We start from the raw sequence: 25,806 nt of genomic DNA on the forward strand, positions 1-25,806 counted from the left end.
CCTTAGTCAAGGGAAACTTCCAAAACATATGTGACAAAGATAGAAGTTTAATGTACAGGTCATTAAAAAAAATCTGACAGTCACTCTGAGGCAGCTTTTAGCTTGTCCAAAAAACCTGGCTTTAGGATACGCTGACATTCCATATGCTTCTTCCAGGAGGTGATGACCTGCATTATTTCTTCTTGCTCTAGTAATGAGCTTAGGTCTAGATCTCATTCCACACAACTCTATTTATGATTCCTTATGAGCATGTTTCTTGCTTTCTAAGTTTTTAAGAATCATCTTGAGTTGGCTGGCCCAGGACTGAGAACAAGCACCGGGGACTCAAACTCATGGCTTGATTGCTGTTATGCTTTTCGTTATGATCACTGCCTCCCTGAACAGAACATACACTGGGCCAAAGGTTCAGGCAAAGTGAGAGTGATCATGCTGCTAAAGAAAGAAGAAGACTTCAGCCTCTAACTTGTGTGGACTAGAACACTATACTATTTCCAACTGTTCTATGGAGTTTTACTGTCCTGGACATTGGGAAGAGGTGTTCTATGAGCACACAAGCATGGAAAATGCTGATTACTACCTCATTCCTTCAACTGAATCTTTTCTGAATTAATCTATACACATTTTATACCCCCCAAAACCTACAAACATCACCCCCAAATCAAAACTATGAAATGTTGATCCATGGTATCAGTAGCTCTCAGGTCTCAAACTGACTTTAAAAGGGTTTACAAACACAATTTGGATAGGTAGCTATTAATTGAGAGCCATTTTTATACTTTTTCCATTGTAATAAAGTCATTTGTTAGTAGCCAACAAAGAGAATTCAATGTCTTTCTTCCACAACTGGAAACATTTTGTTAAAAGAGATATATTGGAAGATGAATATATTTCATCATAAATTTCAAATAAAATTCTTATGACTCATAAAAGAACAAACCAGCCATCGTGTACCAGGAAGAAGGGTTCTCCCTTCAGAGGTGCCTTTTATTGGCCAGCTAACTGATGACATGCCAGCACCTCCTCGAGCCCAGTCTCAGCACTTCTAAGAAGGGGAGTATAATCCCCACACTGTAGCCCTTGCAAGTCTGTTGTCAGCATCAAGTCTAGACGTCAACTTGCACAATTTTTGGAGTTTAAAATTTTTTGAATTACTGGTAGACAACAACTATAAATTTTGTTAAATTTGACATTTTGATATTAGATTAATAAAGTACACACAGGAATTATGTTATGAAACCAATTATATTTCAATTAAAAGTACTATTTTCTATGATTAAGTCTATATTGTGGATCTGATACAGCCAATGGTACTTTTGTAATAACTGCTAATGTAAACAGAATAAGTTAGAATCTTAACAAATAAAAATATCAATACATTTTATACACTGCAATAATATCTAAGTAAGTAAGACTAAGTAATGTCTCATTAGGCCTGAGGGCCTTTATCAATTAAAAAAAAGAAGCTATTAAAATGATAGGTCTGGGAGAACTTTGGCATCATTCAGTACAGCCAGATCATTTCATAAACAGGAGAATGGCCTAGAGAGGCTGTGTGATTTATTCAAGAACCTGGGCAGTGTTTATTAAGCTGCAATGTTTCCTAGAAGAGAATTCACACTTTATCCCCCCAAAATGCCAGAACTGAATTCTAAATTGAATAAATCCCTATGGGCTATTTTTCCAACAGGATGTAGGGAATGTTATGAAGATATACGATGACTTCTTATAGCAAACCTAGGAGCTGAATTATTAATGTATTCATTCATCTTCAGTTAACCATGATGATCCCTAAAAGTGCGTTCTCTCTCCCTCTCTCTCTTGCTTGCGTGCGTGCGTGCGTGCGTGCGTGCGTGCGTGCGTGCGTGCGTGTGTGTGTGTGTGTGTGTGTGTGTGTGTTTCGAGACAAGATTTTTGTGTGTAGCCTTGGCTGTCCTGGAACTTGGTCTGTAGATCAGGCTGGACTCAAATTCACAGGGATCTTTGCCTTTCAAGTGCTGGGATTAAAGCCACCGCTACCAGGCTAAGGAACCACACCCCCTACCCCCCCAGGAGTTGAGGACTGAACCCAGTACCACTAAGCTAAATCCCCAAGCCCACTTGTTTTCATGTTGATAGAAAGTGACTATTCTACTACCAGAATCAATGGGGGTTCTCCTGGTACCCAATCTCTGAAGTCTGCCCAGTGTAGGCTTCACCTCTACCCTTCACTAGCTCACATCACGCCTTTTCCCAACATGGGGCTCCTGGGGAAGGAGCAGCTTACAGCAGGCTGAAGAGTTCCCTGTAGCTCTCATCACCTTTCCCCTCTGACACCATGCTGTCCAGCTTGTCAATCAGCTCAGCCTCCACCTATAAGGAAGCAGAGACTTCATAAGCTCAAATGAACTCAGAGAACAAACTCCAGTCTCATGACTACTCAAGGACCATGGAAAACTATTTTTTATATATATTTTATCATAATTGCAAGTAAATTTCACCATAGACAGGATCTCATCTATTGCATTAAAAAAAAAAAAAAAACCTTGTCTTCTAAACCAGAGACTAGATAGCCCAGGGACCTAGAATAAAACCAAACCCTGCTGTTCTAACAAACAAAACAATGCAGTGATAAAATGACTCCTAATGTCACTCTGTTATACTCATAGCTCAGTGCTTTGCTAAGTCATCATCAGAGAAGCTTCCTCCCACAATGTGGGAGCCCACAGAGGCTTCTTAGTGAGAAATTACTCAGGGTCAGAGAATCTTGAGCTGCTTTACCCAGAAGGGCTGCATAATGAGATGATTTGGTAATGGGTATGTTTACCAGGTGTTTGGAAAGGTCTACACTTGGCTGTATGGTGTGCTTTGATCTTGCTAGGGGGGGCTCTTTTGCTCCTCCTCTTGGCATGTTAGAAAAAGCCCTTTTCAATAAAGGATGAGGCTGTTGGGTATTGATCCAGGGCCCTCCTGAAGCTATCCTGTGTTTCTGTCTTTCTCCTTGTAGACTTGGTCTCTCTATCTATCTGCTATTTCCTCATTCCTCTCTCCTCCACCTAAGAACCTTTCAAAAGATGGGAGCTGGGCTCCCACACTGCAGCAGATAGGAATAAATACAGAGATCCACAGCCAGACATTATAGAGAGAGTGAAAGATCTTTGAACACTCAACTCTAAATGGGATGTCTATCAAATCCCTCTCTTCAGAGGTCAGGGAACTTTTTGAAGAGTAGATGTGAAGAGTGTAAGAGTCTATCACTGCCTGGAGGGCCTCCAGAAGCTCAGGGCATGCAAACAAAACAAAACAAAACAAAAAAAAACAAAAACAAAACCCACGAATGTGGCAAGGGCTAGACTTTTTCTATCTGAGAAGAATAAAAAAGAAAAACATGCTTTCTAATGGTAACTTTCTCTTAATTAATTCATCTTGAAAAAAATCTCTCCTTAACAGAAAACTCTAGACAATATATGAATTACATATTCAGGATCACGTAGCTTACAGATACACATGGTTTACTTCTTGAGTAAACAATAAGAAACAGAGCCAATCTGGCAACACACAGGCTCTCTCAGGCTAGAAATATTGCTCTGACCAGGCATGGTGAGCAACCATGGCAACACTTGTCTGTGCAGGCAGGAGGCACATAGCCTGAGACACATCACAGAGAGTGACACTGACATTCAGGACCTAAGCAATCATCAGTTAGTTGGCTTAACCTTGAGCCTTGTATCATAAAAGTGAGGTCAGGAGTATGTGCAGAAAGTCAGTTGCTGAGAGGATTTGTACAGGGAGTTGTATCTTTAATGTTATCAGCCAGGTTTTTGCAAGCAAAAAACTGGCACTAAAGTTGTTTCATGCCTGACCTTGGTTTCAGATACCTGGGAAATTGTCCTTGAGAAATTCATCTCCAGGAGCAATTAGTCTATTTTGGATTTGTTCTGAGGTCTGTACTTGTCTTGAAGTCATGGAATTAAAGCCTGGCTAAGAAAGTGTATTTTATTCACCAAAATTACACAGTGTAAGAAGTCATCCTTCTGTCAATTCAGACATAATTGTGCCCCCAAAGTGTAAAACACACTACCAAAGGCCTGTGGAAAGAACCCCACAGCTGTTCTTTTTAGGGAGGAATTGTGGTGGCACATGAGAAAATTACAGACAGAAACAACCAGTTTCCACAGCCAGTGACCCCACAGGTCTTTGCCTAGTGGGGCTTCTCATCAGAGAGATATTTATCTGATGGGTCAACCTGTTGAGTATTAGCTGTCATCTGCTGTATATTCTCAGTGGCCTTCGATAAAAGCCAGAGGGGGATGGAGGACACCAAGAAAACAAGGCTCCCTAAATCAACAGGATCCATGCACATATGAACTCAGAGACTGAGTCAGCATGCACAGGGCCTGCACTGGTCTATACCATGTTCTCTGCATATATATTATGGGTTCCAGTTTAGTGTTTTCATGGGACTTCTGAGTGTGTAAACAAGTGGGTCTCTGATTCTTCTGCCTTTTCTTGGGCTTTTTCCTTTTGCTTGTTTGTCTTGTCCAACCCTAATGTATTAGTTGTTGTTTTACCTTATTATAGTTTATTTCATCATATTTTATTTGTATCCCATAGGAGCATGCTATTTTCTAATGAGACAGAAATGGAGTGGATCTGCATGGGAGGGGAAACTGTAACCATGATATAGTATGTGAGAAAAAAAAGTCTATTAGCAATAAAAGGAAAAACCTGTCTCCCTTGCTTAGGAAGGCTTTTCATTCTGGTTTAAGTGTACAAATTTCAGATAACCATTTCCTATCTAAGAGCTAAAGATAAGGACTCCTTTAGGGAAATGTATTTCAGATCTAAAAGAGAGGCCTTTATCAAATGTTCCTCTTTTTAAAACATAGTATTTTTATTAATTCTCAGAGAATTTCATATTCACATACAATTTATTTTGATCATATTCACCTCCTCACTCTGCCCTCTAAGAGCATCTGGGTCCATCCCTTAGGTGCCCCCTTAGATAACCCTTAGATAACCCATTGAATCCAATCTGTGGTGCTCATATGTGCATGGGTGTGGGTCCTCCTCTGGAGCACAGGTGACCTACCAGACTACATTAGTTTTTGGAGACAGGGCTTCTCTGTGTAGCCTTGACTGTCCTAGAACTCACTCTGTAGACCAGGTGACCATGAACTCACAGAGACCTGCCTGCTTCTGTCTCTGCCTCTGAGTGCTAGAATTAAAAGGGCATGTACCCCCAACCCCACCAGAGCCCCAGGGTACACTCTTAAAGTAAACAGACCCTCTCCTAGCAGGCATCAACATCAATAGTTCCTCAGCTAGGGAGTGAGAGACTCATAAGCCCCTCCTGCTTCCATGCTGGAAAACTGACAGGGTTGATCTTGTATAGGTCTTGTGCAGACAACCATTGATGCTATGAGTTCATGAGTGTATCAGTCCTGTCATGCCCAGAAGACATTGTTTCTTTTTATTTTCTCCTGTGCTGAGAAGGAAATGTATTTATTTTACCTACCAACTACGTTCTCCTCCCTCCTCTCCTCCTGTTCCCTCCCTCCACCTCCTTTTTATCCTCTCCCCCATCCACTCCTCAGAAAGGCTAAGGCCTCCCATCAGAGTCAATAACTAATGGTATATCAAGCTGAGGTAGGACTAAGCTCCTCCCCACTCTATCAAGGCTGAGTGAAGCATCCCACCATAGGGAATAGGTTCCAAAAAGCCAGCTCATGCACCAGGGACTGATTCTGGTCCTTGCTAGGGGGCCCACAAACAGACACCAAGTTATACAACTGACTCTCACATGCAGAGGGCCTAGATCGGGCCCATTTAGGTTACCTAGCTGTCTGTCTAGAGTCCATAATCTCCCTTGAGCTCAGTCAGCTGTCTCTGTGGGTTTCCCCATTATGATTCTTGACCCCCCTGGCTCCTACAATCAATCCTTCCCCCCTCTCTTCAATAGAACTCCTGGAGCTCAGCTCAATGTTTGGCTGCAGATTTCTGCATCAGCTTCCATCAGTTACTGAATGAAGGTTCTAGGATGACAATTAGGGTAGTCACTAATCTGATTACAGGACAAGGCCAGTTCTGGCACCCTCTCCACTATTGCTAGGAGTCTTAGCTGGGGTCATCCTTGTGGATTCCTGAGATTTTCCCTGGTACCAGGTTTCTCCCTAACCCCATAAAGGCCCCCTCTATCAATATATCTCTTTTGTTGTTCCCCTCTCCATCCCTTCCCCAACTCAACCATCCCGATCCCTCATGTTTCCATTCCCCACCCAACCCTCTACTCTCCCCACTCTGCCCCCAGTTTACCCAGGTGATCTCATATTTCCCCTTTCCAGGGCAATCCATGTGTCCCTCTTAAGAGTCCCAGAAGACACTGTTCATCCCAGTCTTCCCTGACCACTGGCTCTTACAATCTTTCCAACACCTCTTCTGCAATGCTCCCAAATATTTCTTTCTTTCCTTTTTTAAAGACAGGGTTTCTCTATACAACAGCCCTGGCTTCCTAGATCTATTCTGTAGACCAGACTGGTCTCAAACTCACAGAGATCTACCTGTCTCTGCCTCTTGAGTGTTGGGATTAAAGGTGTGTGCTACCATCACCCAGCTGTTTTTTTCTGTTGTTGTTTTGAGACAGGGTTTCTCTGTGTAGCTCTGGCTGTCCTGGAACTCATTCTGTAGCCCAGGCTGACCTCGAACTCAATGAGATCCGACTGCCTCTGCCTCCCGAGTGCTGGGATTAAAGGCATGTGCCACCACCGCCTGGCGCAGCTGTTTTCTTTCTTTTAAAAAAAACCTGTTTTTTATATTTATTATTTTGTATGTGTGCTGCGAGTTTATATGTGGAGGTCAGAGAACCTACAAGAGCCAGTTCTCTCTTTCTACTGGAGATCAAACTCAAGTCATCGGGCTTGGTGAAAAGTACCTTTAGACTCTCTGAGCCATTCTACTGGCTTCAAATATTTCTTTGTTTAAAATATCCATTCAAGAACACATTTAGTCCCAGCACTTGGGAGAGAGAGGCAGGCAGATCTCTGTAAGAGTTCTTTTCCAGCCTGGTCTACAGAGCAAGTTCTAGGATAGCCAGGGCTACAGAGAGAAACCCTGTCTTGAAAAGCAGGCAAACAAAAAATAAACAAACATCCATTCAAAGGAATTTATATACATAGACTATATCTCCAGATTTGTAGAAGAGGAACAATGTAGTACTGTTCCTCACAGTTGAGGAATCCAGTCACAGGGCACTGACAAAGCAGCAGTTTCAAGAGCTTTAGGTTTTATGGGTACAAAAAGTGAAGCCTGTTTTCCTGAAAACAAACTCAACTAATGTCAACCCCAGTAGAACAAGGACAAATAATGCAACAAGCTTCTTTTCTTGACTGGAAGACTATAGGATTGAATTATAACTAAACATAGTCTGGTGGGTCTAGAGGCCAAAATATCTCAGTCCTAGTCCAGAGCATGTTTAACGCTAACTCAATGAGGTGACTAAAAGTCCCTAAGAAAATGGACTGATACTAACAATGAATTTCTTTTCATAGAGGTAGCTAGTGTGGGCTAGAACAGAGCAAAGGTAGGGAAGGGACCTGCAGGAGCAGAGTACAAATGGTGCAAATATGCTTCAGTAGTCCATTGGGGTCCAAAATGTCCACAGAATGGGTCCCTGGGTCAGCAGCCTTAGTTTCACCACAGATCTTGTTAAAAATCCAGTATTTAGGCCTCTCTAAATCTGACGGGTTAGAAACTTAGGGTGGTGGTGAAAGTCCACAGACTGTTATAAAAAGCCTTAGATGCATATTCAACTGTTAAAACTTCTGTATCAGGCAAAAAACTAATGATGGAAGGATGTGGGGACATTATTATCTCTACAGAACTGATAAGGATGCCTTGCTATCCATTCGACATTTATCCTGTGACATAACTAGCTATAGAGTTCTGGATATACACCTTTCTAAATTTAAATATCCTTATTTGTGAAATAGTTGTCATGGTAACATTCCTTTATCGTGTCACTATGCCCTGGCTTTTGGGAAATGCTCAACAATATTAGTTTTGATTGTTATCCTCATAACCCACTTATGTGCCAAGTACCACAGTGAGCTCTGAGAAATAAAATGCACAATCATTCTGGTTCTTGGGGACCCATCATTTAGTAAGGGAGACAGAGGCAACAGTGACCAGAGTTCAGCATGGTAAGTGTTCAGATACAGCTCACACAGAAACAGTAGTCTGAGATTTGAGATCTCAACACACAGCCAAGTTGCAAGAAATAGTGCTATAAAAACTTAATTGTTTTTTACTCTTTGTCCTGGTTAGATTTCTGTCAATTTGACATGAGCTAGGATTATCTGGGATGGGGGACCTCAACTAAGAAAATTACTCTATTAGACTGGCCTGTAGGCAAATCTTTGGGGGCATTTTCTTAATTAAGATTGATGTGGGAAATCTCACTATAGGCAGTGCCATCTCTGAGTAGGCAGGTCCTAGGTTGTGTAAGAAAGAAAACTGAGCAAGTCCTGGAGAGAAAGCCAGTAAATAGCACTTCTCCATGATCTCTGATTCAGTTCTTGCCTCCAGGTTCTCACCTTGCTTCACTGAGTTCCTACCTTGGCTTCCTCCAGTGATGGACTATGATCAGAGCATGTAAACCAAAACCACTCTTTGCAAGATGGTTTTGATCAACGATCTTTAGTGCAGCAACAGAAAGTAAACTAAGCCACCCTGACACAGTGATGACAGGCTGAGAAGTCTACCTAAGAAAACAACGGAGGAGGAGTAAAGTGGTGAGGTGCTTATTGTGCAAGCAGGATGTCCTGAGATCCACCCCAGAACTATATAAAGAAGCTGGGTGTGCTGGAAAACAGTTGTAATCACTGGGACTTGATCGCTGGCCAGCTTAGACTATTCAGTGAGCTCCAGACCAATGAGATTTCTTACTCTATCTCTAACCAACCAACCAACCAACCAACCAACCAACCAACCAACCAACCAACCAACCAACCAACGTATCTGGCTCCTGAGGAATCACATTTGAAGTTGACCTCTGGCTTCCACATGTATGTACACCCACATGACATGCATTCACATATACTCACACAAAGGAAAACAGGAATGGATGGTTTTGACAATTTTAACAAAATCTGAAATGAACCTAAGTTCTTTTTTTAAAAAGGATCTATTTATTTATTATGTACACAGTATTCTGCCTGCATGTGTCCCTGCAGGCTAGAAGAGGGCACCAGATCTCATTACAAGTGGTTGTGAGCTACCATGTGGTTGCTGGGAATTGAACTCAGGACCTCTGGACCTCTGGAAAACCAGTCAGTGCTCTTAACCACTGAGCCATCTCTCCAGCCTGAACCTAAGTTCTTAAAAACTTCAAACAAACAAACAAAAAAACAAAACAAAACAAAAAATCCCTGCCGGGCGTTGGTGGCGCACGCCTTTAATCCCAGCACTCGGGAGGCAGAGCCAGGCGGATCTCTGTGAGTTTGAGGCCAGCCTGGGCTACCAAGTGAGTTCCAGGAAAGGCGCAAAGCTACACAGAGAAACCCTGTCTCGAAAAACCAAAAAAAAAAAAAAAAAAAAAATCTTGACTAAATATACTATATGAAAGGACTCTAAAGGTAGAGTGGAGTATAGAGGAACAGTAAGAAACAAGTCACCAAAATTGGAAATTACAAAACAACAGTCAACCATTCCCTTTTTAAAAATAGAAGTCTATGTGTAGGGTGTAGTCCCAATGGGGACTATTGCTACTCATCTCATACAATTTTGGTTTTGTTCTAACTCTCTAAAACTTTTGCTAAGGTATAAATCTTACCTCAAGATCTGTAATCATATTGGATAAGGTTACAAATCTGAAAAACCTGTAACATTGTGGTTGATAGTTAAAAATGTGTACTTAGGTAATCTTGAAGGAACCATATGGTTTGATGACATTTTGGGATAAACCAACCAAAGAGGAAACAACTCCTCCAAGCTATGAAGCCCAAACCAGATGATTCCTCCATTATTTCTGATCACACTAGCAAACCTCCCCTTATCAGCCTAAACCAGCAGCAGTCCCTTCTCTTTCTTTCTAGCCTCTCTGGTTCCCCTTTCTCCTCAGTGACAGGCTGCCCACCCAGTCAAGGCTGAGTATGTGGCGTTAAAGCAACACTCAACTATCATGTATGAGGTCTTGCTCTATGTTAACCAATTGGGTATCCAATATATTACCCAATCCTATAACCTTACCTTGCATGATGTGTTGGGGAATATTATTTTAAGGTGTGTTACTTTTGTTTATGTTGAATTGTTTTAACCCTGTAAAGCTGTGTTATTGTGCCTGTCTGAAACACCTGATAGTCTAATAAAGAGCTGATGGCCAATAGCAAGGCAGGAGAAAGGATGGGTAGGGCTGGCAGACAGAAAGAATTAACAGAAAGAGAAATCTGGGAGTGGAGAGATCTAGGAGTGAGAGAAGGAGGAGGACATCAGGGGCTAGCCACCCAGCTACACAACCAGGAATGGAGTAAGAAAGAAAGGTATACAGGAATAGAGAAAGGTAAAAGCCCAGAGGCAAAAGACAGGCGGGTTAATTTAAAGTTATGAAAAGCTGGCTAGAAACAAGCCAAGCTAAGGCTGGGCATTCATAATTAAGAATAAGCCTCTGTGTGTGATTTATTTGGGAGCTGGGTGGCAGGCCCCTCAAAAGAGCAAAAACAATGAATGATGTTTATATGATTCTCACTAACAATCTTCTCCCAGAGGAGTGGAGGCTAGTCTGGGATAAGGCTAGGGCCCATGCAGATGAAATCCACCAAGTTGATGACACCCACCCAGCTGGGGTTAGGGCAGTCCCCGACCAGGACCCTGAATGGACTTACAATACTCCAGGGGATATCCTAGCTAGGAATAGATTTTTAACTTGCCTCATGACTGGTCTCCATAAGGCTACCCTTAAGGCAGCAAATTATAAAAAAATTCAAGAGATCATATAGGACAAACACAAAAACCCACTTCAATTTCTAGACTGCCTTACAAAGGCCCTCTTACAATACATCAATCTGGATCCTGAGACCCAGATGGGAAGCAACTCCTTATGACTTACTTTCCCCCAAGTTCCCCTGATATTAGGGACAAGTTTAAACATCTAGAGAGGGCCCTTGACTCCACAGGCCAAAGTCTTAACTGTGCCTTTTAAGGTGTACCATGGGAGAGATAAAAAGCACCAAACCAAAAATACCTGGAGCTAGTGAAGGCCTTCTGACCAGCATAGCCACCGCTGAGGCTCTCTGGCTCCCAAAGCCTGAGAACCTACCTCTACATCCCTGCTTCAAATGCAGCAGGAGAGTCACTGGGCCCAGGCCTGTCTGAACCATGTCCAAGGTGCGATCAAGAAGGGCACTAGGGTGTTGACTGCCCCCATGGGCCTCAAGGCATGAGAACATCAAGCCCAGATTGCCCTTCAACCTACCTCCTTGATCTGGCCATGAATGACTCTGGGGCCCCAGGCTCTCTTGGCCTGACCACCACCATCTCTGACAAGGAGCCTCAGGTAGTTATCACAGTATTAGGGTGATGCATCTCCTTCCTCTGGATACCGGGCCCACTTCTTTGGTCCTGACAAAGTTCTGGGGTCCCACCTCTCCTTCTCATTCCTCTGTTGTTGGGGTAGGGAGGACAGTCTTACCAGGCTCACCAAACCCCGCCTCTTAGCTGTATCTTTAAGGGTATCCTCCTTAGCCATTCCTTCCTAATGGTATCAACCTGTCCCATCCTCTTGATGGGAAAGGGCCTCCTAGTCAAAGTGGGAGACTCTATTTCTTTTGCTCCCCTCATCTGCTTGACCCCAGGCTCACCAGCTATTCCCCTCCTCCTTTTCCCCCAAACCACATGATCTGACATACCCTTTCCCTTACCAGCCTCTCAGGTAGATTCCCGGGTATGGGACACTGAACCCCTCTATAGCCAAACACCACACCCCTTATCATTCGACTACAAAACCCCACCAATTTATAACCCAGGCTCAGTACCCACTCTTTCTCCAAAGCCTCAGGGGACTTAAGCCTCCCATCTCTGATCTCTTAATAAAGAATCTTCTGCTCCCCACTCCCACGTTGGTACTTCCATACTTGCAGTTAAAAAAAATAAACAATGGAACCTACTTCTTGGTTCAGGATCTCTGACTTATCAACTCAGCAGTGGTTCCCCTTCACCCTGTAGTACCCATGAAATGTCTTAACATTTCAAAATGACTTAAGTTGCTGATTTGACTCTTAAGGTGTGTACAGATCATTTGTTTCTGCTGGCTTCTGCTATCCATCATACTTGATTCTAAATTCTTCAGCTGCTTCTTCCCTCCATCTGCTCTAACCATCCATATCTTCTCACCTACTTGGTAAATGTCCTCTCTGACTCCTGGAATCTGCTACACCCTCTGGGGCCCCACCATGTGGACAACTCTATTATGACACTTGCTCCTCTCCCTCTATTGGAATCCTTCCTGTTTTCTAGCCTCCTCCCCCTAGGAGCTGCCTGCTAAGTCCCATAGCTTCCTTAAGCCCTTCTGGGTCTCTATGACCTTGTCATTCCTGCCTCTCAGCTCCTACTTGGGGCTTACAGAAACTCCCTCCAGCAGAGTTCATTTTTCAAACCTTCTCCTCCTCCTCCACAGACTCCATTTTATTAAAGCTCGCTCTGGCCTCAGCACAGTTCAAATGGCCAAAATTGGCATGCTCAATTTTCAATGATAACTTCTGCCACTGCACAAACAAATGATCCAAAAATCTTTCATAAACTTGCTTTCTCCTCTATTTCTTCTTACCTACACCTGTCTGGGGTAACTTGTACATATGGATGTTTATTGTCCAAGAGACCCCCACCTCTAACCAACAGCCCATCCTAATAGGGTCAGGAAATTGCTCTCTATTAGGCTGTCAAAGGCTGATCCAGTTCCCTTCACTCCTTCATCCGTCTCTCCTTCATTGGTGCTTACCACCTATGCCGGTTTTCTCTATTTTTGTATGATTATTCCTGTCCTGAAAGCAAAAATCATAAAAACAGGGTTTATGACAGAACTTAAAAAACAGTATTTGTTTAATAAGGTACTAAAGCTGTACTTCCATGTACTCATACAGGAATGTACCCTGTGCTGGTAGCTGAACTTTTAACACTTCAACCAGGCCATTCTCATGATGGGACAGCTCACCCACCAGCAGGTTGCCAAAAGGAGATACTTATCCATGTAATATCTATTCAACTCCTAAAACAACTGTCCCATATGCTTGCCTTCTCTATGACCAAACTAGAGATTACTGTCAACACTGGCCAGAAACTTATGGAGGCTGTGAAAAGTCGTCTGGTCTGGCTCCAGCGTTAGAAATTCCTGGGCCATACTGTAGAGGAAGGACAGCATGCTACCAAGACCCTCTGCTTACCGAAACTAGGAGTGTTCAGTCTCTGTTAGTCTTTATCAGAAAGTTCTTAACATGTTATCTCTTTCCTCTAATTCTTTTGATTGCTTATTTGTCTTTGAAACAAGGTATTGCTATGTAGTCCAGGCTTTACTTGCTCTGTAGCTTAGGCTGCCCTCAAACTCATGGCAATTCTCCTACCTCAGTTTCCTGACTGCTAGGATCTGGTCTCTAACTTGAAGAAAATTTGCATATTAATTTTGCCTAGCAAGTCATACACAAACTCTAAATCAGGATTTAAGATGGTTAACTTCTCTATTAGAACCATGCCAACCGATCTAGACTACCTGTCTGATGCAAATAGGTTCATTTCAGAGGAGAGCACACCAAACAGTGAAGTTATAATTTTACCTGCTTGAAGTTGCCATTTTTCCTCTGTTCCCAGTCCATCATGTCATGAAAGATAGGAATCATGATATTCCGTACTTCTGGCTGTGGGACCAGTGTCACACCCAGAAAAGGACCGATCATTCCCGGAATAAAGTGGATCTTATGTTCACCTGAACAATAAAACCCAACAAGTATTAGTTCATTCCTGCTTTGTTCTTTACATGGAAGATTCTCAAGTGAGGTCAGGAACATGTTACAATTTAGAGTGAGGCTGGGAATCTAGGCTCAGTGGTGGTACAGTGTTTGCCTAGCATGTATGAGGTCCTGAGAGAGATCTGAATTTCTCAGCATTGAGAAAGCCAAACCAACACACTCTACCTTCAACTGCTTATTTATAATAGAAGCTTCTAAGGCTAAAAGAGGATTTATTCTATGGTTTTTGAGATACTCCCTCTGCTTTTTATCTTTTTATTATTTTAAAAAATTCTTTAAAAACATTTATCATTTTATTTTATGTATATGAGTGTATTGCCTGAATGTATGTCTGTGCACCATGTGGGTGCCTGGTACCAGAAAAGGGCATCTGATCCCCTAGAAATGGAGTTAGAGATGGTTGTGAACCACCATGTTGGTGCTTGGAGTCAAACCTGGGTCCTCTGGAAGAGTAGTCAGGGCTCTTAACTGCTGATCCATCCCTTCAGCTTACTCCCCCATCTTTTTAGAATTTTCAGTTGACTGGCCTAGTCAATTTGAAACACATGTTCAAAGGGCACAAAATTTCTTTAAAAAAAATTTCCTGTAAGTTTTAACTACCTGAAAACCCTCAGAGCAAGGAAATAGCTCGCTTTCTACAGATGAGTGATGTGCTAAGAGTTTCAGACATCTATCTACAGCTTCTGTTTAGTAAGGAAAATCTGTATGTTTCTGCTTAAACACAATAGACCTCCCTGACAATTCTACTTCTAGAAGAAGCATTTCAATGATCAGAAGTCCAGTCCAAGGCTTAAGCTACCAAATGCCTGAAGTCCATGGACCCCTTAAATCCTTTAAATGCCCACACTCATGTATGCTAAAACCAAACAAACAAAAAACTTTCTACTTGAGCTAAGAGCTAACTGCATAGCTTCACCTTAACAGGCTTGCTTGGAGACCTAGATTCTCTTTGTACCCTCCCACGCCTCTTCTTCACATTGTATTCTTATGGTAGGAATACATCCATTCTGATCAGATCCATTCACTCTCCAACTTCCTTTATAAGGCCTTCCTATGGGAAGTGAAGGGAGTGATATAGCTTTTCCTCTGGTTAGTCTGTTCTCTAGGGAGTATTCCTAGAAGCCAGGGCCAGTCCTGCGGACTTTTCTTTGCAATGGTGTAACAGAAAGAACCAACTTCAGATCTCTGTTTTCAGTACTCAGAGACTACAAGAGGGGAACTCTTTGCCTGTATAATAACTGCTACAGTCAAGTAACTAGCCCCCCTGCTAATTTGGGGGGCACCAGACAGAGAATGTTACTTCCTTCAAAAGCAATGAATGGCTTTACTAGACAAATCTAATATCTAAAAAAATCTGGAAGTATTGGGGATTGAACCCAGGCTAATACCTCTTTTGTTTCTTTCATTTTGGAAACCTATCTAAGAAGCAAATGTTAGCTCCAAGGCTCACTCTGCATATTCTGATCTTGGTACCTGGTATAGTTGTCAGTCTCTTGTGTTCCTAGGAATTTCAAAGTCAAGTTCAATGTTGAAAAATACATGCAAATTCTGTTGTGGGAAGGTTGTAAGAGTGATAAAGCTAAAAGGCCTGTTTGGAAACACATGCCTACTGAGGGATGAAGAGTCCTATTGCTGTCTTAAATATATTATTTTATATGCATGAGTGCTTTACCTGCATGTATGTTAAGTGTGCCATGTACATGCTTAGTGCCTGCAGAGACCAGAAGAGGGCATCAGATCCCCTGGAATGAAGTTACAGATGATTGTGAGTCACCATGAGGGTGCTGGGAATTGAACCCAGGTCCTCTAGAAGAGTAGTCAGTACTTTTAACTGCTGAGTCATCTCACCAGCGCCCCCTGACACCTTACTTTTCATCTCTAGATCAGGGTGAGGAAGGTTCATAGGTGACTTTAAGATTCTATGATCATCATTCCTATAGCTTAAGAGGCACAAGCTTAGCTTAAATCACATTTCATTGGACATATAACTAATTTTTAAAAAATATTTATTTATTATGTATACAGTATACAGTGTTCTACCTGCACGCCAGAAGAGGGCACCATGTGGTCTCTGTGAATTGAACTCAGGACCTACTGGAAGAGCAGCCAGTGCTCTTAACTGCTGAGCCATCTCTCCAGCCCCCATATAACTAATATTTTAAAATCTTCCTGACAGAAGATTCATATCCCTCCAGAATTCTGGGTGGCCCAGCTACTCATCTAGGCAACTGCAAGACTCTACCAGAAACACTGATCTGACAATTTTAGATTCAAAGTAGTATCTATTAGAAGTGTTCAAAGAAAAAGCCAAAGTCAATCTCATCCAAAGGCTATAACTTTCATCTTTCATGATCTTTCATGTAAGTGGTATCAGATACATGATCTGGACACATAAGTACCCATGATCCAAAATTTATTTTGATCTTTATTAAAATCAATACCTGTCCTTTTTTCATGGTGTCTCCATGACCTACACTTCTAAGCCTGTAACATGTAGACAGGGACATGGGTAGTACAGAGGCTCTTACAGCATGGATTCCCAAACTGGAAAAAAACTACTGTGTCTTCCTTTTACTCTTTTAACTTCTGTTCCCAAAATGGAATGCATATGTCATAGTAGGATCTCTTAGCCAAACTCTCCCTGCCAAGGAGGGCTGTATATACATATGCTACACTACATTATTCATCTGAGGTGCTATGTTAAAGATATGCGAGGAATTCTGGGGTCTGAACTGATATTCAGAAAGCTTTGGAGAATTATTAGTTATTGTACTTTTTATTTACCTATGCAGTATATGAAAGGAAGAATCAGTAAAAAGACGTACCCAGATTCTGCCACATGCTGAACAGTTCATACGCCATCATCACGCGCATGTCCCCGTACCTGAAAATAGTAACACAGAAGCCAACTGTTAGTGGAGGGAGGCAGACCTGGAAATTGAATGAGGTCAGAACATCAGCACTGTTATTTCTAATGCTCTCAAAATTCTAAGCCATTTGGTTAATGACTGAACTTTCATACTTTGCTCCTTGGGAAACCACCCATGTGAGAAACTTCTGGACTTCGGAAAGAGTCTGCCATAGAAAAATAGTTCCATCTGGACAAGTAGCAGAGAGATGAAGAGAAGACATCTGTCTTACTTATCTAGAATCTTCTTCCTCTTGGCTGAAGTAATGATTTCTAGCTGAAGGCTTGGCTGGTTTATGAACAGAACTGCCAGGCTAAAATAAGAATTCCACACCTAGAGAGACAGAAAAATAACCACATGGTTGCCCAAGTCCTTAACCTTGCAGGGAAAGTAATTAAATACATGTGTAGCACAGAGTCCATTAGACAATCTTAAATTATTTTCTTAAGAAAAAAATTTCCTTTTAACTATCTTTAGAAATAGGTCTTTCCCCATTTTTGCTCCCTTGATTCTTTCTGAAGCCAACAACAGGCATCCTCATAGATGCCTGCTTCCCAATATTTCTACCAGGGAGGCTCTCAGCTCATATACAATAACCATCAGCCTAGGAATCTATAGTACTATGAATATATTAATAAAGCAAAAAGGGAGAGCATAGAATTTAGCTTTCTAGGGTTATTGTGACAGTGATGAGTTTTAGGAGCTCCTACCTTGAAGTCAAAGTCTGTGTCTGTGAAATTCTTGTGCAGTGCAGAGGACAGGTACTGGACAGTAGTAACTATAATACTGCAGTGAGGAAACAAGGCATTGCAGAATTAAAAGACTAACAGTGGCAGAGCCTAGCATTGGCTGTCTGCCTGTAGGCAAACTTCTTGAAGACAACTTGTTCTTAGATAAGATGGGGCTTTAAAGAAAAGAGAAAATGGAGCAAACTCCATAGAAAACCAGTTTCAGAGAAATGTCGTTTAGAAAGTGAGCTAGCAAAGGATGTGGGTCACTGATAATTCTTCTCTCTTAAGACTTGTTGTTCTTTAAGATTTTTTTTTTCTAGCACAAAAAGTAATTTTAGTATTCTGGGCATCTTTGGATAACAACACAGATTATGATCACTTTGTAGGATTTAGAGCATAATTTTATTATTTTACCAGATAATAGGAGTTTATAGTGATTAAATATTTCCTTTTGCCATGTACTATTTTCATCTGGCTTCAGCCTTTGGACTAGAATATCACTCTTAATCTTAGCCTGGAACATATAAGGGTAATAATAGGACAATATTCCCATGAGAATCAAGAACATGAGTTGAAGTGTAAAGGAAGGGAAATGTAATATTAAGGGAAGGGAAGTTAAGGGTTTTATTACAGAGGGCCTTGACTATGTGGCAAAGAAACTATGCTTAAGTGTGGCCACCTGACCTACCAGGTAAGTATAGGTGAAAAGAGTGTAAGAACAAGAGGGCATAGAGGATACCATGAAAACAAGGCCTCTAAATCAACATGATCAAAGCACATATATGAACTCACAGAGACTGAGGCAGCATGCACAGGGCCTACATGGGTCTGCACCAGGTCCTGCACATATATATTATGGCTTCCAGTTTAGTGTTTTTAATGGGATTCCTGAGTGTGTGCATGAGCGGGTCTCTGATTCATGTATCTTCTCTTGGGCTCTTTTCCTTTAGTTGGTTTTTCTTTTGTTTATCATATTTGTCCAATTCTAATGTGGTAGTTTTGTTTTATCTTATTAAATTTTATTATTATCTTCTAGAAGCCTGTTCTTTTCTAATGAAACAGAAAGGGAGTGAATCTGGATTGGGGAGGAACTGTGAGGAGTAGAGGGAGGAGAAACCATAATCTTGATATATTATGTGAAAAAACTATCTATTTTCAATAAAAAGAAAAAGAAGTGGCCATATGGGTCTTTATACAGAAGAGGGAAAAAAAGCAAAAATAGTATATAGAAGAGATTAGTCTTCAGCAGAGCAGGTGGCAAGGGTGAGGGTGGAAGATAAAGAGGCTAAGTCTGCAGGACAGGCTACAAAATCTCAAGTTTTCTAAGTGTAACTAGGAGACAGAAATAAGAATGATCTAGATAGAAAACCACTATTTGAGGAAATATTTGTGCAGCTTCCTATCATTCTTTTGTTTTGGACAAAACAGGTTTAAGGAAAAAAGGGCCCTAATAAAGTGCTCAACATGAAAAAAATTCACATTACTTTGCTAATATACCTAATAAATAATTTGACTGCATTCTATACAATGCCAACATAAAAGGCAGACCAGTGAGAGGAGGTAGTAGGCTAAATAGTGAAGACCAAGTAATCTATAGTAGACAGAGATCAAATGAACAACTTCTTACTACACGTATCACTTCTCTAGTTTGCCAAGAGGAAGCACAGATCAGAAATATGAGTTGGGCAGACATATTAAGACAGTCTTTGTATTTCATCTCTATAGTCAGAAGTGCTCAGAGCTTTGCAGCCAGGGCTTAGGTGGGCAGTTAGCACTAGGAGGTAAGTACTGTCTGGCAGACAATACAACTCAGATCAAGAGGCCAGCTTGGAACACTGCCTAAAGCTGAAGAGCAACAGAGGTTCTTTCCTAGTATTGTATTTCCCTCTTTAACATAGCTTTTTCTATTCACTACTGTAGAGTCTGCTTTTTGAATTATCTTTCATTCTTTTCTTTCATTGTCTTTATGGCCAGTGGGCAAATCCTGTGGGTTGAATCTCCAAACAAATTTCATATTTGTTAACTCCTCTCTCTTCCCAGTCTTGGTCTTAATCTTCCTCTCACTCACATATACAAATTACCCCCAGCTTGACCTAGGGCTCTATGGATGCCAATACAGGGCCTTTTCTTACTTGCTTGTCAACAGTCTCATCACCATCCAATCTCGAGGGAAGACACTCATCTTCATTAGGTTTCTGAACACACAGAAAATCTTCAGCAGAAATTCCTGACCACAGAAGAAAAGCAATGTGAGACAATGTTACTACTGCTATCCCATTTCCTCAGCTGGCCCTTTCTGAACTTTCTGCTAGGAGAATGTGGTACAAGTGGGTCAGAGGTGGTTCCCTCTCTGAGTTGTTTGTCTCTTACTAGTTACATGACAATGAATTCAGGACAGTCTTCTAGGCCATATATGGGTAAAGCCAAATTTGGCAGACTCGAGACAGCTTTACAACTCTAGATCCACACCTAAAACCTAAAGCCCAGGTCAGACTATCATTCTCTAAGTAAAGTCCCAATCAAGCATTTGATAGTAAGAACATGCTTTTTTTTTTTTTTTTTTTTTAAATATTAGGAGCACTGATTGTTGAGAAAAACACTTTAGGAATGGGAGTGTAAAAATCCAAAAATTCCTGGGGCTGAAGTCAATGGTAGAAGGTATACATAGTATACCCAACAGCCCAAGTTTAATTCTCAACACCATCCTCAAACAAAACCCCCAAACAAAACAATGCAAAAACCACAAACCATCTAATAAATCTGTGTCCATGAAAATTATGAGGTGGCTAAGACTGATTAAACAATTCAATATTATATAATTTGAGGAGAATGTGCTGGCTAGTTTTGTCAACTTGACAGAGTCAGCTGGGAAGAAAGAATCTTAACTAAAGAATTGCTTCCTTCATATTGGCCTGTGGGGAATTTTTTCAAATTAATATTTGATGTGGGAGGGGCCTATCCAATTGTGGGTTGTGCCACCTCTGGGCTGGTGGTCTTGGGTTGCTTAAGAAAGCAAACTGAGCAAGCCGTGCAAGTAAGCCATTAAGCAGCACTTTTCCATGGTCTCTACTTTTAGTTCCTGCCTCCAGATTCCTGTCCCTAGTTCCTGCCTTGGCTTCCCAATGATGGACTGTAACTTGTAAGCTAAATAAACCCTCTCCTCTCCCAAATTGGTTTTGGTCAGAATTTTATCACAGCCAACAAAAGCAAACAAGGACAAAAAGTTTAGTAAGGAAAAATAGATGAATCTCAGGAAACACTGATTTTTGTTACATTTCACTCTTCCCAATTCCTATCTTCTCTATCTACTTTAACACTCAACTATAAAACTTCAGCAGACACAAAAACCAAGAGTCTAGCAGCCATTGGAATAAAATAGTTTTAGAGCCCCTATGAAGCCCATTCTCTAGAGAACTGTTTGTCCTGTTTGGCAGCTCTTTGGACAAGCCTACTGTCAGGGCTTGTCTTTATTTTATTTAACTCAGAGCTTATCTAGCTATCCCCAGGACATTTGTTGAAAAAAAGAAAAAGGTCATATAATTTAACATTCTAGATACATAACACAATTCACATTACTTGGAACAAAAAGAGATCTACCAGCCAGGCGGTGGTGGTGCACGCCTTTAATCCCAGCACTCGGGAGGCAGAGGCAAGCGGGGATCTCTGTGAGTTCGAGGCCAGCCTGGTCTACCAAGTGAGTTCCAGGAAAGGCGCAAAGCTACACAAAGAAACCCTGTCTCGAAAAACAAAAAAACAAAAAAACAAACAACAGAAAAAGAGATCTACCAAGAAGCTTCAGGGAAAATCTGATGAATGAGATATATATATATATATATATATATATATATATAGGGTCCTGTGAAAAGATCTGAAATATTCCTTGGATTCTAGACAGTCACTCATGTGCTGGGCTGTTCATATTGTCAGAAAGACTCAAGAAGCTCAAATCTCTCATCTCTGACTTAATATGAGGTTCTGTACAAACAGAACTCTAAAAAGATAGAGCTGTATCATGCTGGAGTACTAAAGGTGAGCCCCAGAATATACATAGAGCCCCTTAGCAAAGCAGAGAGATTTACTGATTTTGAGCATCTAAGAACATAGCTGTCTAATTGCTACATGAGCACCAATTTAACTGATTAGAAACATCTATGGATACAAACAATCTAAAATATAGACATTAAAGAATTAGTTCAGGAAAGATCAGTCAATAAAGAAACATTATAGCTAGGCGTGGTGGTGCACGCCTTTAATCCCAGCACTGGAGAGGCAGAGGCAGGCAGATCTCTGAGTTCGAGGCCAGCCTGGTCTACAGAGAGTTCCAGGACAGCCAAGGCTACACAAGAAATCCTGTCTCAAACAATAAACAAACAAGCAAACCCCAAAAAAACTGTACCAACCAATCAAGCAAAAAATTAACCCCTCCCAAACAACAAACAAAAAAACAATAACAACAAACACCAAAATGCCAAAAAATGTGAAAACATCGCTACTAGCATAAACAACAAACCCTGAGGTGGGAGTAATCTGATTTTCAGAGTTTCCACATTAGATAAATGCCTAGCTTTCTCTAAGATATGTAGGATAGTATGAAGAGGAACAAATCTAAGGTCATAGACATAGAAAAAGTAAAAGATTTCATTTCAAAGGCATAGAAAACATTTTAAACATAATAGGAGAAAAAAATTGCAGATTTTAGTGAAAGAGATGCTAGTCCAGATACAGGAGAGACATTTAGAATACTGAACAGACAAAACTGTATCATATCATAATTAAACTATGAAATATATAGAACAAAGAAAATACACTGAAAGCAGAAAAGAAAGAAACATTGAACCATGTATAAAGGATCACAGTTTTGTTTTGTATGCAGATATCAAATCACTTCATCATGTTTGTTGAGGACCCTTCTTCCTTCATTAAATTGTCTTTGCATCACCACTGGAAATTAATAGTGTAAATACAAAGATTTATTCCTGAACTATTCAGCTTAGTTTTATTGATTTATGTGCCTATCTTTTTGCATGTATCATTTTTTTTTTTAAAGACAGGGTCTTACAGTGTAGTCCTGGCTGGCTCAGACTTGAACTCAGAGATCAGCCTGCCTCTTCCTCAAGTGCTGGGATTAAAGGCGTGCTCCACCATGCCCCAGGTTGCCAGTGTCAATCTTGACTACTTGTTACTTCGTAGTAAGTTCTAAAGTGGGTAAGTGTTACTCTTCCAATATATTTTTTTTTTAGCAATGTCCCTTTCAATTCAATAAAAACCACATCAGTTTGTACAAAAGTGGAGTTGGAATTTTGATAGGTTTGCATCAAAACTGAAGATCAATTTAGAAAAGTATTCCCATCTTAACAACATAATATTCTTCTAATCCAAGAAGAAATAAATATATTTCTATCTATTTGAGTTTTAATTTCTTTTCCTAATTATCTTATTCATCTTGATATAATACATGTATATTTTTATTTAGTTATATTTATATGTGTGGTATGCATATATGCACACCTGGCCTTCTACTTTTTAAGATGTGGTCTCTGACTGATTCAGTGAGATTGGCTGGGCAGTGGCTATGGGGATCCTTCTGTCTCCACCTTCTTAGCACCTGGACTACTGGCATACACTTATATCCAGCTTTTTATGTGGGTGCTGGGAATTCAGATCTTCATACTGTACAAGAAGGATTTTGACTGAGCCATCTTCTCAGCCCAGCATTATTTTTTCCTACTTCAATTTTATTTTACCACTTTCCTAAAATAAAACTAATGAAATATATAATGTGAATTCTTGTACTTGACACTCATGACAAGCTACCAATTGTTGTGGAATAGAATATTTGTTTAACTATGTAAAAATGTGTTGTTTTACCTTGTTTGCCTAAGGTACCTGATTTATCTAATAAAAAGCTGAACAGCCAACAGCTAGGCAGAGGAGGGATAGGTGGGGCTGGCAGGCAGAGAGAAAAGGGGGTGTCAGCCAGCCAGACATAAAGAAAGCAGGAAAGCAGGATGGATGGTATGTAGATTAGGAAAATGAGCCTCAGGGTAGTACATAGATTAATAAAAATGGGTTAATTTAACTTAAAAAAGGGATAGCTAGAAACAAGCCTAAACTAAAGACTGAGCATTCCTAATTAATTATTATTAATTAATATCTGTGTCATGATTTGGGGGCTGGCAGTCCAGGAAAACCTGCTACAACCATTATCTGTACCTGATCTTTATACTGTCTTCCCTAGGCATTGTCAAAGCAAAACTGTTGGCTGTTTCAATGCTGTTCACACGAGGCACCAAATTGAAAAGGGCTTCTGACACACTGGGGCTGGTATTAGGAAGACTGCTAATCAAAAACCATGATATTGGCTGGGTGTGGCAGCACACACCTTTTATCCCAGCACTCAGAGGCAGAGGCAGATGGAACTCTGTGAGTTTGAGGCCAACCTGGTGTACAAAGCAGATGCCAGGACAGTCAGAATAGTTACACAAAGAAACCCTGTCTTGAAAAACCATCCACCCACACATGCATGCACACAACAGGCTATTCCTGTTCTGGGTTTCAAATGAAGAGACCACCTATTTGTGTGCTACTCAGAAAATCTGACCCTGTTCCCTTCTTTCTTCATGAGTTCAGAGTTATGGACTCTAGGGATGGGCCTCCTTCTCTAGCCCCCCCACCTTTGTCTTCCAAGGCCCCTTTTGCTTCTTGCATGCACTTGGCAGGAAATGAGGCTACGGTACTGGGCCTGCAAGCCTGAATCAGGCTGAAGTATGGAGGGGAGGTGGGCACCTCTCTATGTTCCTGTCCCGGTCCCCTCCTCAGAATTATTTCCATAATCAGTTTTCATATTATTCAATGCTAGTGAATAAATATGACTTGTGTTTTGAATGTCTGCTGGACTTATTTATTCTATTTTATATGAAGCAGAGTTGGGGCTTATTTTATTTATTATTATTATTGGTTTTTTTTTTTTTTTAGACAGGGTTTCACTATGTAGCCTTGGCTGTCTTGGAACTTGCTTTGTAGACCATGCTGGCCTTGAACTCAGAGATCCCCATGCCTCTACCTGCCAAGTTCTGGGATTAAAGGTGTGTGCAGCTATACCTAGCTAGGGTTTATTGCAGATATTTTAAGATAGATTTTAAGCATGAAGGTTAATAGACAGGTACACTACAAAAGAAAGCACAATGCGGGTTTCTCTAAGGGTCACTTATTTACTTTTGTTAGGTTCTGTTATCCTTGGATGCCTTAGAGTTTACAGTATGTAAAGTGGTGCTGTCTGTAGGTAGAGATAGTTTTAGTTCCTTTCTAATTCACATAGCTTTTACTGTTTTCCTCAAGCCTAGTTACTTCAGGCAAGTTCTCCGGCATTAATAATGACTACCAGTGAATAGAGCAGCCAACTTTTTTTATTGAGTGTGACACTGTCTATGGATTTTCACAGGTGCTTTTCACCAGGCCAAAGATGTTCCTTTTTATTTCTAGTTTCTTGAATGATTTTATTACAAAAAAAAATTGTGGGTTTATTTTACATTTTTTTCTGCCATTAATGGGAAAATTGTGTTTTGTTTTGCTTTTGTTGTTCTCTATATATCCTTGGATAATAGGATGTTATATTTTTGACTTCTATGTGTTGTGCCAATCTGGCATTTTGGGGGATAAATTCAATTTGATCAATGTATTTTATTCTTGTATTATGTTGCTGGACTGTGTGTGTGTGTGTGTGTGTGTGCGTGTGCGTGTGTGTACAGGTCTGGTGGTATATGGTACTGAGGACTGAACCCAGGGCCTCTCCACCACTGAACTGGAACCCTACCCCTGCTAGCATTTAGGTGAAGAATTTTTTGCTTATATTCACATTGGGAAATTTCTGATTTTTAACAATAATTTCATAAAATGTGTTGTTGGTTGTTTTTACTTTTTTCTCTTTTGTGGAGCCAGCTACCCAGCTCCCAATAAGTCACATATGGAGGTTTATTCTTTACTATAAATGCCCAGCCTTAGCTTGGCTTGTTTCTAGCCAGCTTTTCATAACTTTAAATTAACCCATTGGTCTTCTGCCTCTGGGCGTTTACCTTTTTCTATTCCTGTATACCTTTCTTTCTTACTCCATTCCTAGTTGTGTAACTGGGTGGCTGGCCCCTGATATCCTCCTCCTTCTCTCACTCCTAGATCTCTCCTCTC

The 25,806-nt window shown here is 40.9% G+C and overlaps 1 protein-coding gene across 6 annotated transcripts in view; it reads right to left on the reverse strand.

The window, feature by feature from the left end:
- The window catches only part of Dock3 (dedicator of cytokinesis 3), a 351,820-nt gene that overhangs the window by 51,940 nt on the left and 274,074 nt on the right, over nt 1-25,806 (reverse strand). For all 6 annotated transcript variants that reach the window (XM_028895352.2, XM_028895351.2, XM_028895350.2 and 3 more), the window contains 6 exons: nt 19,758-19,852; nt 17,605-17,680; nt 17,127-17,227; nt 16,811-16,869; nt 13,794-13,942; nt 2,264-2,349 (listed from right to left, as the gene is read on the reverse strand). In XM_028895352.2, coding sequence (XP_028751185.1) covers nt 2,264-2,349; nt 13,794-13,942; nt 16,811-16,869; nt 17,127-17,227; nt 17,605-17,680; nt 19,758-19,852 — 566 coding nt within the window. The remainder of the gene's footprint in view (nt 1-2,263; nt 2,350-13,793; nt 13,943-16,810; nt 16,870-17,126; nt 17,228-17,604; nt 17,681-19,757; nt 19,853-25,806) is intronic.

This window comes from Peromyscus leucopus, chromosome 7, assembly GCF_004664715.2.
Source record: "Peromyscus leucopus breed LL Stock chromosome 7, UCI_PerLeu_2.1, whole genome shotgun sequence".
In the NCBI taxonomy this organism is placed as follows: domain Eukaryota; kingdom Metazoa; phylum Chordata; class Mammalia; order Rodentia; family Cricetidae; genus Peromyscus; species Peromyscus leucopus.